Consider the following 14,591-nt stretch of genomic DNA (forward strand, 5'->3'; position numbering starts at 1 on the left):
TATTTCAGTCAGTAAGGGATTACAGGTAATTTAATTGGAGATAATGTGAATGGACAAGCTCTAAACAGCATGTAACCAAAATTTTCAAAACTGTGTAAATGTGTTGAATATGTAGAGGATGCAAAAATGTGAATATAGATCCGAATGTGCTATGTGCTTCTGTTTATTGCTAGATCTGTTACCCTGAATGGACCCCTGTTATGTGGAATACCATATCAGCGCTAATGCACACAAGACATAACATACCATACACATAATTAGTTGTGCGACTTGCAGACATGGCATTCCACATAACACAGATCCTGAAACACAATGTTTTTGCATGGATTATTTATTGTCTTATTTTGGACTCTGGCCGTAAGTAAAGTAAACTCTCAATTATCCGGGCCCGGAGTATTTGGTTCTCGGGTTGTCTGTGCTTAGATTTAGTTTAGTTATTAGTTTGTTATATTTTGATGCTGTAAAAAAAATAATATGGCATCCCTCCAGCACAATTCTTCGTTTGGCTGTTCCATAGTTTTAACCATCCTGTTACTGTCTGAAAGCTGTTTGGTCCAACCCTTCTTATCTTTCACCTCTAACTGCCACATTTATCACACTTCATGTCTCCAGACTCTGTCTTGTCATGGTCACATGTCATTATGCCACCTTCCACTTCCCACCAACCATTCTACCCATTGGCGTTGGTGGCCCGGCATGTGCCCAGCAAGTGTCGTGACTGGCTGGCATTCGGCTGGAGGAAGAAACACAAAATAAACCTAGCAGCTTGCCAGAATTAGTGTGTGCATGGCTTGTGAGATCTTATCTTGAACAGTGTTGATTTAACTTTTTCTAGTTGGGTCATTGTAAATGAGCTGGAACTAGCTATGTACGTGAAGGCGATCTTCACGTTCTATCACGACATGATAGCGTTTTCTCATACTATTTATTTCCAATGCGTGCAACTGCAATATTTCATGGCGAACACTGCAGCAACGGCTCCGCAAGATGCACACGTATTGCTGCATCCCTCTTTGATTTATGGAACTTTCTTGTGTTAGGTCTTTGAAAAGCAAGAATTGGTGTATTAAAATGCTACTTATATATTCATCCAGGATGGCACTAGACATCTGCGAATTGTGATTTTTCTGTTCGAATCGAATTCGAATCGAATTTCAAAAAAATTCACGAGTTTCGAATTTTTTTCGAATCGAATTTGGGAATATTTATTAAAATAACATAGATCATTAAAAAATTTTACATACCACCTTGTCACATAATTCACAGTTTAAATCAAGTAACTAAAATTAAAGTGAGACTATATTGAAGTGCACAACCAGATTCTCTAAAATTAAAAAAAAAAATTAAAAATTATATGTCTATAGCACTAACATAAATCACTTCGCAAATTATTTCAAATTGTCATGGAGAAATGTGAGTTCACCGACATGGTGCGGCAACAACAATTCTCTGCGGCTGGTAAATATGTTGCCTGCTGTAGAGAAAACTCTCTCACTTGCCACCTTATTTAGCATGTTTTACTTTCAAGGATAAAAATATTAATAAAAATTTCACAGCATAAGGAAGTGGTACAAAAATAAAAAATAAAAATTATTGTGTAAGCATTGCACATTTTATTCTAAAATCAAGTTTATAATTTAGGGGTGAGACCGTGGATTCACTCTTAGCTGAGTTTTGAAATATACACACACCATCGTATCACTGCGCCGCGTCAGCAAGTGATAGGCTGAATTAATCTTGCGCGCCAAGCACTAGTTGCAACACACTAACTTCAGTACAGTCGGTGCTAATAAAATAACGGAGAAGCACCGGCCACCGTAGCACTTTGTTCAGCGTAGGTAGTTCATTTGCGAAGAAAAAACTATGCACTTTACGCCTAATAGCCGTCTTTACAAAATCATCACAAGTTTTGATAACAGGATACTCAAGTTTCCTTTTTTTCCCGGGAGTTGTTAATGTCCCAGTGTCCTGTAATTCTTTCCTTGCACACTGCTCTTCGAAACACTCGTAAATTCCGCAGTTAAACTCGCGATATCGTGCACACAACAATCCGGATATTTGTCTGAAAATGTTTTAAAAACATTCAACACAATAGTTTTCTGTGCACTTTTCAAAGGCTTTTCCGTTCTGTGCTTTACAAAACTCAGTCCGGCGTCAGCCATAACAAACCGTGCGCGCGCGAATCCTAAATACAGTTGTTGCGCCGGGCATCAACTGTACACGCGGCGTCTGCTAACATAATTGTAAGTAAATACTTGCTGACACATTAAACTGTATTGGATATTAATGGTGAAACGCTATAATGCTATATAACAACAATTGTTATAAAAAAGGCAGTGTAAAAATACTTACAAATGGTACGTAACCAAGGAACTATTTCTTTCGCACAAATAATGTGCGCAGCGGCCGGCAGCCAATGAAAATGTTTGTTTACAAGCGGCTTTGTTTATTCCAAAACTCAGGTAAATGTGAACGGAGAATACTTTTATGCAAACAAAAAAAATGTAAAGTAATCCATAAAAACAAAACCTATTCATGGAAAGTACGTTTATTTAAAAAGTAGACTTTGTGAAAGCAAGCTAAATAATTTAAATTAATGGGTGATGCAATAAAACCATTTTATTCAACGTAAAAAAAAAAAGAAACCCGTAACAAGAACGTGATTTGTAACTATACGCATAACGATCGTGCGGGTTAACTCGGTTCCTGACAGAGCGTGCGCGTGCATGCAGTCTGCGAGCTATCGATATCAATCTTAGACTACGTGCGCGCTCTCTATAAGGTAATACAGGAATCAACACAACCAAAAACCAAACTGGCGCTGCTTACGTTACTTTAAGCGGTATAAAGCGACTCCCGAGACGTTAAAGATGAAGTTTTTAACTTTTAAAAACGTCTTTAAAACACGATTTACACATCAGATTACTTTGTAATAAGATTAATAAAGTTAGTAAGCAGTTTTATCTTTCGACTAAGAGTGAGTGGCTCATCACTGTAAAATGTCCCACCAATTTCATTACGTTCGTTAGCCGAGCGGTCTAAGGCGCGCGACTTCTGTGACGTCAGCTTTCGGATTCAGCGATCGAGGGTTCTACTCCCGGCCACGCCGAAAAAAAAAAAAAAAGTTTTTTTTTCCCGGTAAATTCTAAGATTATATCCATACATTAACTGTAAATGATTCGGAGAGACTTTACCATTTCTTTGTGACGTTGCAACTCCAAATAGTTATCTCAGATGGTAATAGGTAGTGTCGGTAACTCATTTCCCTATGATAATTATACATAAATATACGTAGTTTAAAAAACTAAAAAAACATGCTTTTAAAGAATATCAAACTAAAAAGTTAAAAATAAATATAGTTTAAAAAACTAAAGAAACATGCTTTTAAAGATTATCAAACTAAAAAGTTAAAAATAATTTTAAAATTTAATTTATGACAATAGTATATAAGCAATACTAGTATAAATGAGAAAAAAGCATGAGGTGCTTAATATACAAAAAATATGGCACAAAGCGCCTCAAGCTTTTTCTCATTTATACTAGTATTGCTTATATACTATTGTCATAAATTAAATTTTAAAATTATTTTTAACTTTTTAGTTTGATAATCTTTAAAAGCATGTTTCTTTAGTTTTTTAAACTGCATATATTTATCTAATATTTGTGTTCTGCATCATAGTGTGATATAGTTTCTAATGAAATCGCTTTCGACGAGATGTGTGGCCCAAATAAAAGTTATTTATTCCAAAGCCTGTGTTATTCATGTTTGATGTGTGTGGTGCACTCTGTCAGAGAATGGCTGAGATCACCGGCTCAACAGCGTACGAAAGGTTCACCGCGTCGCAGATAGCCAAGCTGTACCAGAAGAGACCATCTATTTACAACAACACTGAGGTAAAATGTTGGTTAAGGGAGGTTCTTAGCAAGTGCGCTCCAGAGGGGGTGGTGGGAGGGGGATGGGGTGGTAATACGCCCTTCTGAGCCCAAATTTATTTTTTTCAGTTTGGAGGGTATGTTTATGTTTACTTAAACACTTAAATTCATGTGTTTAACATTTTTTTCATTATAATTATTATAAGTTGTGTGAAACTATTAAAGTTCTGTATTTGAAACTAAATTTGGAATATAAAGTTCTGTATTTGAGACTATAAATGGGTAAATATTCAGCGCCAATCTTTGGCTTATTTAAGTATCCTTTCTTCTTATGATAGCCCTTCCAGAGAAGTTTCTCTGGAGCCGCCCTTGTTTCTTAGGTTGACTCTTCTCCAGCTCCAGGGCTCCTTGCATCAGGGATGGCAAGGAACACTTTGAATTGTCATTAAATTTTTAATTTCTAGAAAAATCAGGGTATAGTCTGCAAATTATTGTATTTATTTTATTTATTTACTATTTGTTCCATGCACACCAACATTCAAGAGACTTCTAGGGTGTGCATGACATTAAACAAATAACAAATACATGTATAAATAGACAATATAATTAGGGACAAACACAATGGACAGTGGACAAGTAAACACATCAACCCTTCTACAGAATTGGTGAAGAATAACATAAATTTTTGTAAAAAATTTCCTACCTCTTGACACCATTTGCATTATACATTAACCCTTTAACAGGCCATTTATTTCTAGCAATGGTACAAAAACTAAATTTTGGATTTAGTTTATATTATACAACTAAAATACATCAATATCAGGCATAAAATATTTTCTTTACATTTTGTCTAATTTCTAATGGTGGGAAGTATACTTCCCATGGCCCGCAGCAGTAACAAAACATATGTAACATCACTTCTTTGTCTTTCACTAGTCCTTCAAACTTACATCCTCCATGAAAAGCTATTTTCTTCCATAGTTACACAATGACCCCCTGAGATGTCAAACACATTTTATTTTCCATGAAACTTCCTGAAACATGGTTCAATACACAATGGAACATTGCATGTTTTGCAGATATACCTTGTTCTCTTGTCATGCACTTTCGTTGAGCAGAGACGGCACCTTCTGTATGTTTTTTCCAAAATAGGCATGTGGTCACCTACTTTGGTCAACCTCACCTCTTTTGGAACCATCTTTTTGTTGCTCAGGAAGCTGACAGGTCTTCCTTTTCGTTTTCTGTTTGAGAAATTAGCTACCAACTGTCTTGCTAGTCGTAGCCGAAAACTAAGCTGGTCATGAGATGCCCATTCTCTTCTGCTGATCTTCCACAAGATGAATGCATTTACGATTGCTAAGTCAATGAGGTAATACATGATTCTGTGCCACCATTTTCGGGAACGTCGACCTATTGCATAACGTTCCCGCAGTTGATCGAAGTGATCAACGCCTCCCATGATCTCATTGTATGTAGCAATACCAGTTGGGCAGCTCACATGACAACTTGTCCCATCCTTGTTCTTCCTTGAGACTGTCGTGGTGCACATAGGGTTGTTTGAGGTTGTGAGAATGGTTACTGGTTTCCTGTCCATCCATTTGATGGCTGCAACACCTTCTTTGCACTGGAACTGAAACTCTCCTCTCTTCAGTGGCACTTTCTCTTTCAACATTGCAGGAAGTCCTTTTCGGTTTGTTCTTACAGTGCCAATGGCATAAATGTTATCCTTCCGAAGTGCTTTCATCAGATTTACAGTGGTGAAGAAGTTGTCAAATGCCACGACACATCCTTTTCCTTTTAGATCTCTCGTTAGGCTGAGTACTACCCTTTCACCAAGTGTATCAGCCATCCTTCCATTTGTAGACTTGCCAGTGTATATTTCAAATTTCAATACATACCCATTTCTAGAATCGGCTAGACACCACACCTTGTAGCCCCTCTTCACAGGTTTCATGGGCATGTATTGTTTGAGTGATGAGCGCCCCTTGAAAGGTATCATACTCTCATCAACAGCCAACACACTAGATGCAGTGTATGCCTCAGCAATAGTATTATTGAGGTTTGTGATAAGAGGCCTAACTTTGTGAAGTTTATCATTATTTGGATGATCCCTTGGAAGGATGGTCTGATTATCATTGATGTGAATTGTTTCAGTTATCTTCTTGAAACGTTTACATGTCATTACTTGCGATATCGTAGGTTGGCCGAGTGCAGGATCAGAACTCCAATACTGATCAACTTGTGGCAGTATTATCAAACCCATCAGAATGTTCATTCCAATCCACGCTTGGACTTCTTCTACATATGTTTTGTCCCAGTTGCTTGTTGTTTCACTAATATCACTGCCGCTCCTCCGTTTCATTTTCACTTGTGTTGCATACAAATTGGTTTGTTCAACAATGTCTTCTGTGATTTTCTTACTGAATATTTGCATGAAAAAGTCTTTCTCTGTACTTGTTCGAGTTAGCATAGGAGTGACTTCTCCATCAACATCCATATTGACAGCTAGCGAATCAAACTGACTAGCATCCTGAGACCAGTTCTCATCCATCTGCTCAACTTCAGTGTCACAGCTATCCCTATCATCATTTCTAGATTCCACATTTTCCCTACATGAATTACTGGGTGCCCTACTGGTGCTACATTGTGTAATAGATCTGCCAAGCCTATCACTCACTTGATCTACAATGTGCACACTACTTGGTTCTGTGCTGGTGCCTGGCTGCAGATCAGACGTCCAAAAACTACTCTCCTGATTCTCGATCAAACAAAATTCTTCTTCTGCTCCTTCGTCCGGATCTCTGTCGGAATCATCAGTGTCACTTGGAAGTGCAAAATATAACTCAAGGGCTTCCTCGGTGGAAATTCTCTGATGTTTTCTGGACATTTTTGCTGCAGGAAGACAAAAATGTGAAATTGCTGTCTTTTGTAGTTCACTGAAATATTGCTGGACATTTTTTTCTGTAACCAAAACCCAGAGCGTGAGGTTAGGAAAACAAAATTATTCCAATTACATGATCAAATACACTCAAAGCATTACTTCACTTACCAGAACAAAATTACATTCATATTTAGTGCTTCTGAAATTCACTTGAATCCAACAATACTTTTATGATCACACAATGTCGTAAAAAGTGTCAATATGGACTCAATGAAACTTTCTGTTACTATTTTCTTCATTCATTGTCAATAATTGTAAAATTGGGGGCTAAAAGTTGCAAACTATTTTTCTTAGCGCAACTTCACTTTTTTGCTGGACATTTTTCTGCAAGTAAAAACAAAAATGTGAGGTTAGGAAAAAATTATTACTCCAATTACATGATAAAATAAACTCAAAGCATTATTTCACTTACCATAACATGTAACATTCATTTTTGGTGCTTCTGAATTTCACTCAAATCATAACTTACTTTTACGATCACACAATGTCAATAAAGTAGTAAAATTGTATTTAGTGCAGCTTTTGGCGCCTTCTCCTTCGTTCCCAGTGCCTGTCATTTGTTTTCAAGAGTTACCAACTGTTTATTTATAGTTTACTGAAGTAACCGACAGATGGCAGACGAAGTCTAAGGTGGTAAAATAATTTACCGCGGCCCTTAAACAAAACTAACTCTGTGGGAAGTATACTTCCCACTGCCCGGGAAAATGTAACAATATAAATATGGTTAATGTAAGAGTAAATATGGTAAGTTGTTTTCATGTATTATATAAAGTAAATTTGTAATAATTATTTATTTTTAGTATTAAGTAGGGATGGGTCAGTCCCGGTTCTCAACAAATTAACTCATGTCTCCATGTGGGTGCCGTGCCAGTAACTACTGAAAGCATAACAGCAAATAATTTCCCCGGTAAAACGCTGTGGTATATTGCAGGGTGCAGCGACTAACACACACTTCTTTTAACTTCACTTCAAGCCCTATGTGACAAGTGAATGGTTCGTAAATCCTTGAAAATTGCAGGCGACGACACCGACTAAGGGCAGTCTCCTCTACCCTCTCTACACCCTCTTGCGCTGACGCTAGTCCACCGACATGGAAAGATACCACCGGCAGGAAGATTTGACCCTTTTTTTGTTCCTCTTTTCAGTAGCAGACAGGGATGACAGTTTCAACTGAAAGTAGACCTATAGAAAAATAACACAGGCTCGATATACTTTTAAAACTTATCAAAAATATACTGATATGATTTAAAGTTGTCTTTCAGCACTCAAAACAAAATATTTGTTTGTTCTGTCTACTTGTCCTACCTCTAAAAGCCTTAAAGAACACAAGATTGGTACTTAACACCATCTCTCTCATTCCTCTAGTAATAGCTGGCCAAGTTTTTACATCACTCCCACCCCCTTCACCATAGGATGTTTTTCCCTTCATATGCCCTTCTGACATGCCTGTATGTCTCTCCTGTCTTCAGCACTTCCACCCCAGTCAGATTGTCAAGCCAAATGATCCAATGTCTATAATACCGTATATACTCGTGTATAGCGCGCCCTTTTTTCCCCTCAAGTAAAGGAAAAAAATAAGGATGCGCGCTATACACGGGAAAAAAAATTTTTAGGCGGGGAGGAGTGGAAGTCGTTAACTGCCGGGTGACGGGTGGCCTGCCCCCACACATACGCACAAGCAACAAGGCCTCTGTTTCACACACACACACACACACACACGCACACGCGCGCGCGCGCGCAAGCTCGCACATCATGGTCTCTTGTTTATTTTTAGACCTCCCCCCTTTACAGAAAGCCAGCTCAGAAGCTAGTAAAAAGAGAGAGAGAGAAAGAGAGAATGTTGTCACCAGTTTCCCCCCCCCCCCCCCCCCCCCCCCGGCAACTTCTTCGCTTCCACCATTCCTCACCGGTGAGTCATCAAGTTCTCCGCGCCAGCTTAGCAACGTAGCGCGGCACGCCTCCCTCCCTTCCTTCCTTCCAGGTACCAGTTGTGACGATATAGCGCTTCATTATCTTCCGTTTAGACAGCAGAGTTTATGTATTTTCCTGACGCATCACCACACATCAATTTAAATAATCAGGTACCACAAAATGTTAGTAAAATTTATTTATGGGGGAAAAAAAAATTTCAATTTTTTTTTTCTTTGGAATTAGTTGCAAAAATCGTGGTGCGCGCTATACACGAGGGCGCGCTATACACGAGTAAATACGGTAATTCCATTATTCTGAAAAGTTGGGTTTTGCAAGACAAAGGGTTCTTTTATTATTTTTATTAAATAAGTATTAAAAATAGCTTTCCTAAAATATTTTTTTTGTAAGTGGACTAATTTTTTTATATAATTTTTAATGTAATGTTTATATGTTTATTTTTATATATATATATATATATATATATATATATATATATAACATGTCACGTGGTTGGTTATGTATGTCATTTAACTAAAGAAATGTATTTTATACTCAAGAATTCCTCCAATTTCAACTAAGATTTGATGTTTGTCACTTAAAGATTTTAAAACTTGCTACTCAAGAAATTTCTGGATCTCTACTTACATTTTTAATACAACCAACATATCATGTATTAATATACTCTTTAAATAGACCTCTGTTACTTGTGTGTTCCATTCCTTACCCTTTATAATACTTACCTACAGTACTTGCTACTCCAGTATTAGTTTTTATTATTTATTTTTTATAAATTTACTAATATCTTGTGAACAAATATGTACATTTTTTTCAAGCAATTATTTATTGGTGTGTGTAAATTAAATACTGATCCAGCAAAAAAAAAAAAGAGCTGTTATTTTGCATCACTAGATATTGGCTCAGTGCTGCGCTAGCATCTAGTGACCCGAGAAGCAACTGTGTTACGTAAGGGCTAAGTGACTTGTTAGTTCTCTAAATTATGCTACAGTAGGTAGCTGATGAGTCATGTTAATAAAATACACAATTTATTAGGGTATATTGTATTTTTGGTGCGACTTTAAATTGTGTGGAGGTTAACCTGAAACTGAGACAGAGAACAGATTTTTTAAGAACTGGAACCGAATCGAGAACCGGGAAAAAAGTAGGACCGACACATCACTAGTATTAATTAACAGTAACTGGATAAGTGAACAAATTATTTTTAAGTTTAATTTCAAGTGTATTGAAATTTGATAGTCTAAAACACAGTATTATTTTGTTAAGTGTACATACAGTTAAACTAAGCGACTGTGAAATTGGGGAACTATAAGTCCAGAATTATCAAGGATATATTTACAATTTATTTTAGAACTGTAACTATTTTTAACAATAATTGACTGTTTAGAACACTCTGTGGTCTGAAAGAGAAGCAAAGTCTGGGGATTTAAATTAATGCTATACAAATTCTAATTTTGTATCATAACCCAGTAACTGTGTTGTGTATTGTATTTTATGTTCAGTCTTTGTTTCAATGCTGGTATTATTAAGTTGTTTTTTTAGCAGTTGTATTTTTGGGCACAAGCTGAATTTCATCTATCATGGTGCCTCAGAGTGTGATGTAACAAATATATATTTGTGCATAGATTCCAGGATATTTGTTACTTTTTAAAAAAAAACTCTCAACATTGAAGAATATTGGGTCAAAATCATGGAGTTGAAACATTTATTAAATGTTGAACTTTGTTTTACATTGGGTTTTTTGTGCTCCAATGTTGGGTTACGTCATAATTTTATGTCTATAGCAGGGCCGAACACATAATGACTTTTTTTTTATTTATCACCAAAACTAATGCATAGAATGGGTAAATAAGTCATTTTGGGAACATTTTTTTAAAACATTAAAAATAATTCTAGATTTAATCAAAAAGTAGCTTATTTCCATTGATTTTGTTAAAAATAATAAGAACTATAACCATTAACAAGAAAAATCTCTTATCTATTTAAATGTAATATTTGTGCATATTTGTTTGCTTATTTCACTAGCATTTCAACTTTGTGTGAGAAATTATACTTTTGTTCTGATTCCCAAGGTTTAAATTACTTGTTTCATCTACTTGGTATTTGGCTTTAGTAGCACATTAATTCAATGGTAAATTAGTCTATATACTATGTAATCTTTTATCATAAACTAAATATTTATTAGCGTTTCCGGTAGAGGTGGGATGATACCACATTTTCGATACTCGATTGTATATTGTTTTTTCAGTTCGATACTTTCGATACTTTTGATACTCCAGGGAAAAATATTTTCCCATTAAGTAACAATTATTACAAATAACATAAATTAGTTTTAAACTATATAAATTCCCTCTTTATTACAAAAATACAAACTGCAAACAACTTTAAAGACTTGAGTATAAAAATCAATATAAAAAATAGAAGTGAAATACAAAATGAGAAACAGTGGCCTTACAAAATGTTATGAAGTCCTTTTTTTTTTTTGGGGGGGGGGGGGGGGGGGGCAAAGTCACCAAGCCTAAATTAGAAATTAAAAAAATTAGGCTATTATAAAAAGAAAATCAGAAATTTTTGCTTGTTTGTTTCATTTTACAAACAAATTTATGCAACAAAACAATTTTCAATAAAATTTTAACTTGATAAACGTAAATTACAAAACAATCTGATCGTAAAAAAACAATAACAAACGGATATATTCAGTTCAAAGATTAATGAATGCACAAAATATGAGATCCGTGCCTTGGTAAAGCGCGTGCGCCATTTTCATAATCATTGCTAGTTTGCGCCACTAGTCTCGCTTGGTGCTGGCCATGGACGCTACTAGCGAAGTGCACAGTCTTCCTGATACTATCCATATCTATGATGTGATAAAGTTATTTTCTTACGTTTGCAAAGGTAAACAATAAACGTTTTTCAAAATAAAAGCATTAAAACGTAGTTTATCAGGAGGAATATAACAAAAAAAATTGTGCTTTTTAGGACTTTTCCGCTACGTAAAAACGTATGAAACGGGAAATTAATGAATTATAAGTGTATGTTCCGGGAAAGTAAACCATTGTAAATATTGTACTTTCGGCGGGACCAAAATTAATCGGCGTATGACACGGGAAAATGTATGAAACGGGAACGTATCATCGAGGTTCTACTGTAGTTGTATTTTGTACGATGGCGACTCAAAAATTAATTCAATACAAATGAACAAGCATTCCGGTATCGAAAAAATGTATCAAACTTACAGTTTCGATAGCAATGTGGTTCTTGACTTGACTATCCACATGTCCTGTAGAATTTAGTTGGTGAATCCACTACCGACGAATAATTCACTCAAAGTTTGTTTTACGAACAATGATGGTTTTTTAACGTAGTTGCTATAATTAATTTTCGTGCTCTTTCATTATGATTCTTTTCTAAAAACTATAAGCATAACTGCATAAATTCTCTATCAAAATGAGCAAAACTTCTTGTTCACAAGAAGTTAGAATTAAACAAAAGCTTCCAAACAGAATTTTTTTTTTTATTTTGCTCACAGCGGTTTTTTTTACGTGACATAATTATATTAGAAAGTGAATTTAACAACAAAAAAATTGTATAGGTCCAAGTAAATTAAGTAAATTTCAATATAACAAGCATGTTATTACAGTTTTTATGGAGAAAGTATACTCTAAAGTCTATTGCATATCAGTAGTGCTACCTGAGCTTTAACAAGAAATAAGAAAAGTAATTAAATAATAATTTAAAATTGTGATAATATTTCTCCTACTGTATGTGTTGTTCTTTTGAGTTGGTACATCAATAAACAAAAAGGTAGCAGGATATGGATGTATACCGGTATATCTCATTATCTTTGTCAAAATAATGAGATATACTGGTTTCAGCTCCACATTTTATATTATTTTTTTCATCTGGCAGACGTGCAGATATGTCTGTAAATCTTATTATCAGAACTACTTTATCCATAAACTGCTGGTAAATATGTATTTGTCCTAAAGGTAAGTTTTGTTTTCACATAAATTGTCTCAAGTTCATTCTGATCCCCTCTTTAAGACACCAACCATATCTTTCTTTGGATTGTTTGTTTTGAAATAATTTTACAAAACAGCTATTTGCTTTTTACCATGTGATTTCAGTAATGTTCATTTTACCAGGTATCACTTACATCCTCTGGAATCAACATCTTCATTGAGTCAATGTGGAAATCTGGAAATCTGATTAACTTGAATTGTTGAATTTGAAAACGGTTAACAAAATCTTCAGCTGGTCTAATATCTCTGCCTATCAAAACTTGTTTTTCTGGCATGTGTTTTAGCACTCGTCTATTCCATGACCCTGCATGTTAAAAGTCCATATAGCTGTCAATGTTTGGGTTTCATTGATCAGTGTCTTAAGATTATATGGTGAATTGAAATAAAACCGAAATAACACCGAAAACCATGTCAATACACGATATTACACCGAAATGTAGTTAATACACCAGAAACTCCAAAATGCAACTACACCTATCCCTCACTTAGCACGACTAATTTGTTCCTAAAAATGCTCGTGTTATTCGAAATCGCTTCTTCTGTAGCATTTATTTCCATACATAGCATGGCTAATTTAATTAATGTGTTCCAAAATTGTGTAGGAAAATATACTTCATGTAATATAAATGCGTAGAATAACACTCAACTATAAATATGTCACACCATTCATCTTTATATGCCTCCTATCGCACTTTGTATGACAAATACGACACCATGTAACGGGTACTTTATCGTCCGCCCGGGCATGACCTTCAACTCATGTCACTTACCTTTCCAAACTATCCTTTACTGACAGTGGAACCGATATTGCTGTCCGGATAATTATATTTTAATTTTTCAAAAATTAAAGTGCTTACTGTGTCTTATCGCATAATCGTCACACAATTTATAATAAAATAAAGTTTCAAAAGTAGGGGTGCGATTTTTATGCGTAAAAAAAATATTTGTTAGGTAAAGTTATTCATAAAAACATAACCCATTCATGGAAAGTACGTTTATTTAAAAAGTAGATTTTAAAAAAGCACGCCAAACAATTTAAATTAATAAGTCATGCAACAAAAACCTTTCTTCAATTTTAAATAGAAAAACTAAATCTGTGACCCGAATGTAAGCCTGAACTAATACATAACTATCGTCGTAGTACACACTTACTTCAAAAGAGTGCGGGCTATTAAATGTAGTAAACTCGGCACAAGACAGAGAGCGCGAGTTGCATGCGAGATATCAATATCGATATTCGACTACCTGTGCGCGCTCTATACGGGGAGCAACAAAGCCAAACATGAATGATGCCAACTAGCGCTAGCTACCTTTTTATAAACGGTACACCACGGCGACGCAGACTAACAGATAAAGGTTATAACGTTTAAAAATGTTTTAAAAGAAAATTGTGCCTACAGTTGACTTGCTTAAAACTAAAGTGCGATCAACATAAGCGTGGCCTTCATGTTAATCTGCGCGCCGTAATACTTATAATTTTGTCTCAAATACTTGAACACGTTGCATTATGAGTGATCAAGCACGTACAGTTACCGGCAGCTGAATGGGCAGATGTTGCTTTTGTTTGTGTAAATTCCCTGCCACTGGTTAGACTGAGTTCGTGGCCAGGCGACAACGGTACAGCACGGCGGCATACGCGCGGACGTAAAAAAATTTGGTCCTTTACACTCCATAGCAGCAATTTAACTTGCCATAGATGATGTTTGTACAACAGCCGATAGCGTAGTCAGACCTGCACGCGTATCTCTTCCTCCCTTGTATGCCACGGCACATCTGTTGTTTACAGAAGTTGAAACAGGCATCGTGGCGTCATGCCCGACTTTTTTTTT

The 14,591-nt window shown here is 35.7% G+C and overlaps 1 protein-coding gene across 3 annotated transcripts in view; it reads left to right on the plus strand.

Moving 5' to 3' along the window:
- LOC134527647 (xylulose kinase-like) overlaps nucleotides 1-14,591 on the plus strand; it is an 81,553-nt gene that overhangs the window by 18,625 nt on the left and 48,337 nt on the right. For all 3 annotated transcript variants that reach the window (XM_063360511.1, XM_063360512.1, XM_063360513.1), the window contains exon 5: nucleotides 3,793-3,894. In XM_063360511.1, the coding sequence (XP_063216581.1) occupies nucleotides 3,793-3,894 (102 nt within the window). The remainder of the gene's footprint in view (nucleotides 1-3,792; nucleotides 3,895-14,591) is intronic.

The sequence above is a fragment of the Bacillus rossius genome, chromosome 1 (assembly GCF_032445375.1).
Source record: "Bacillus rossius redtenbacheri isolate Brsri chromosome 1, Brsri_v3, whole genome shotgun sequence".
Taxonomy (NCBI): domain Eukaryota; kingdom Metazoa; phylum Arthropoda; class Insecta; order Phasmatodea; family Bacillidae; genus Bacillus; species Bacillus rossius.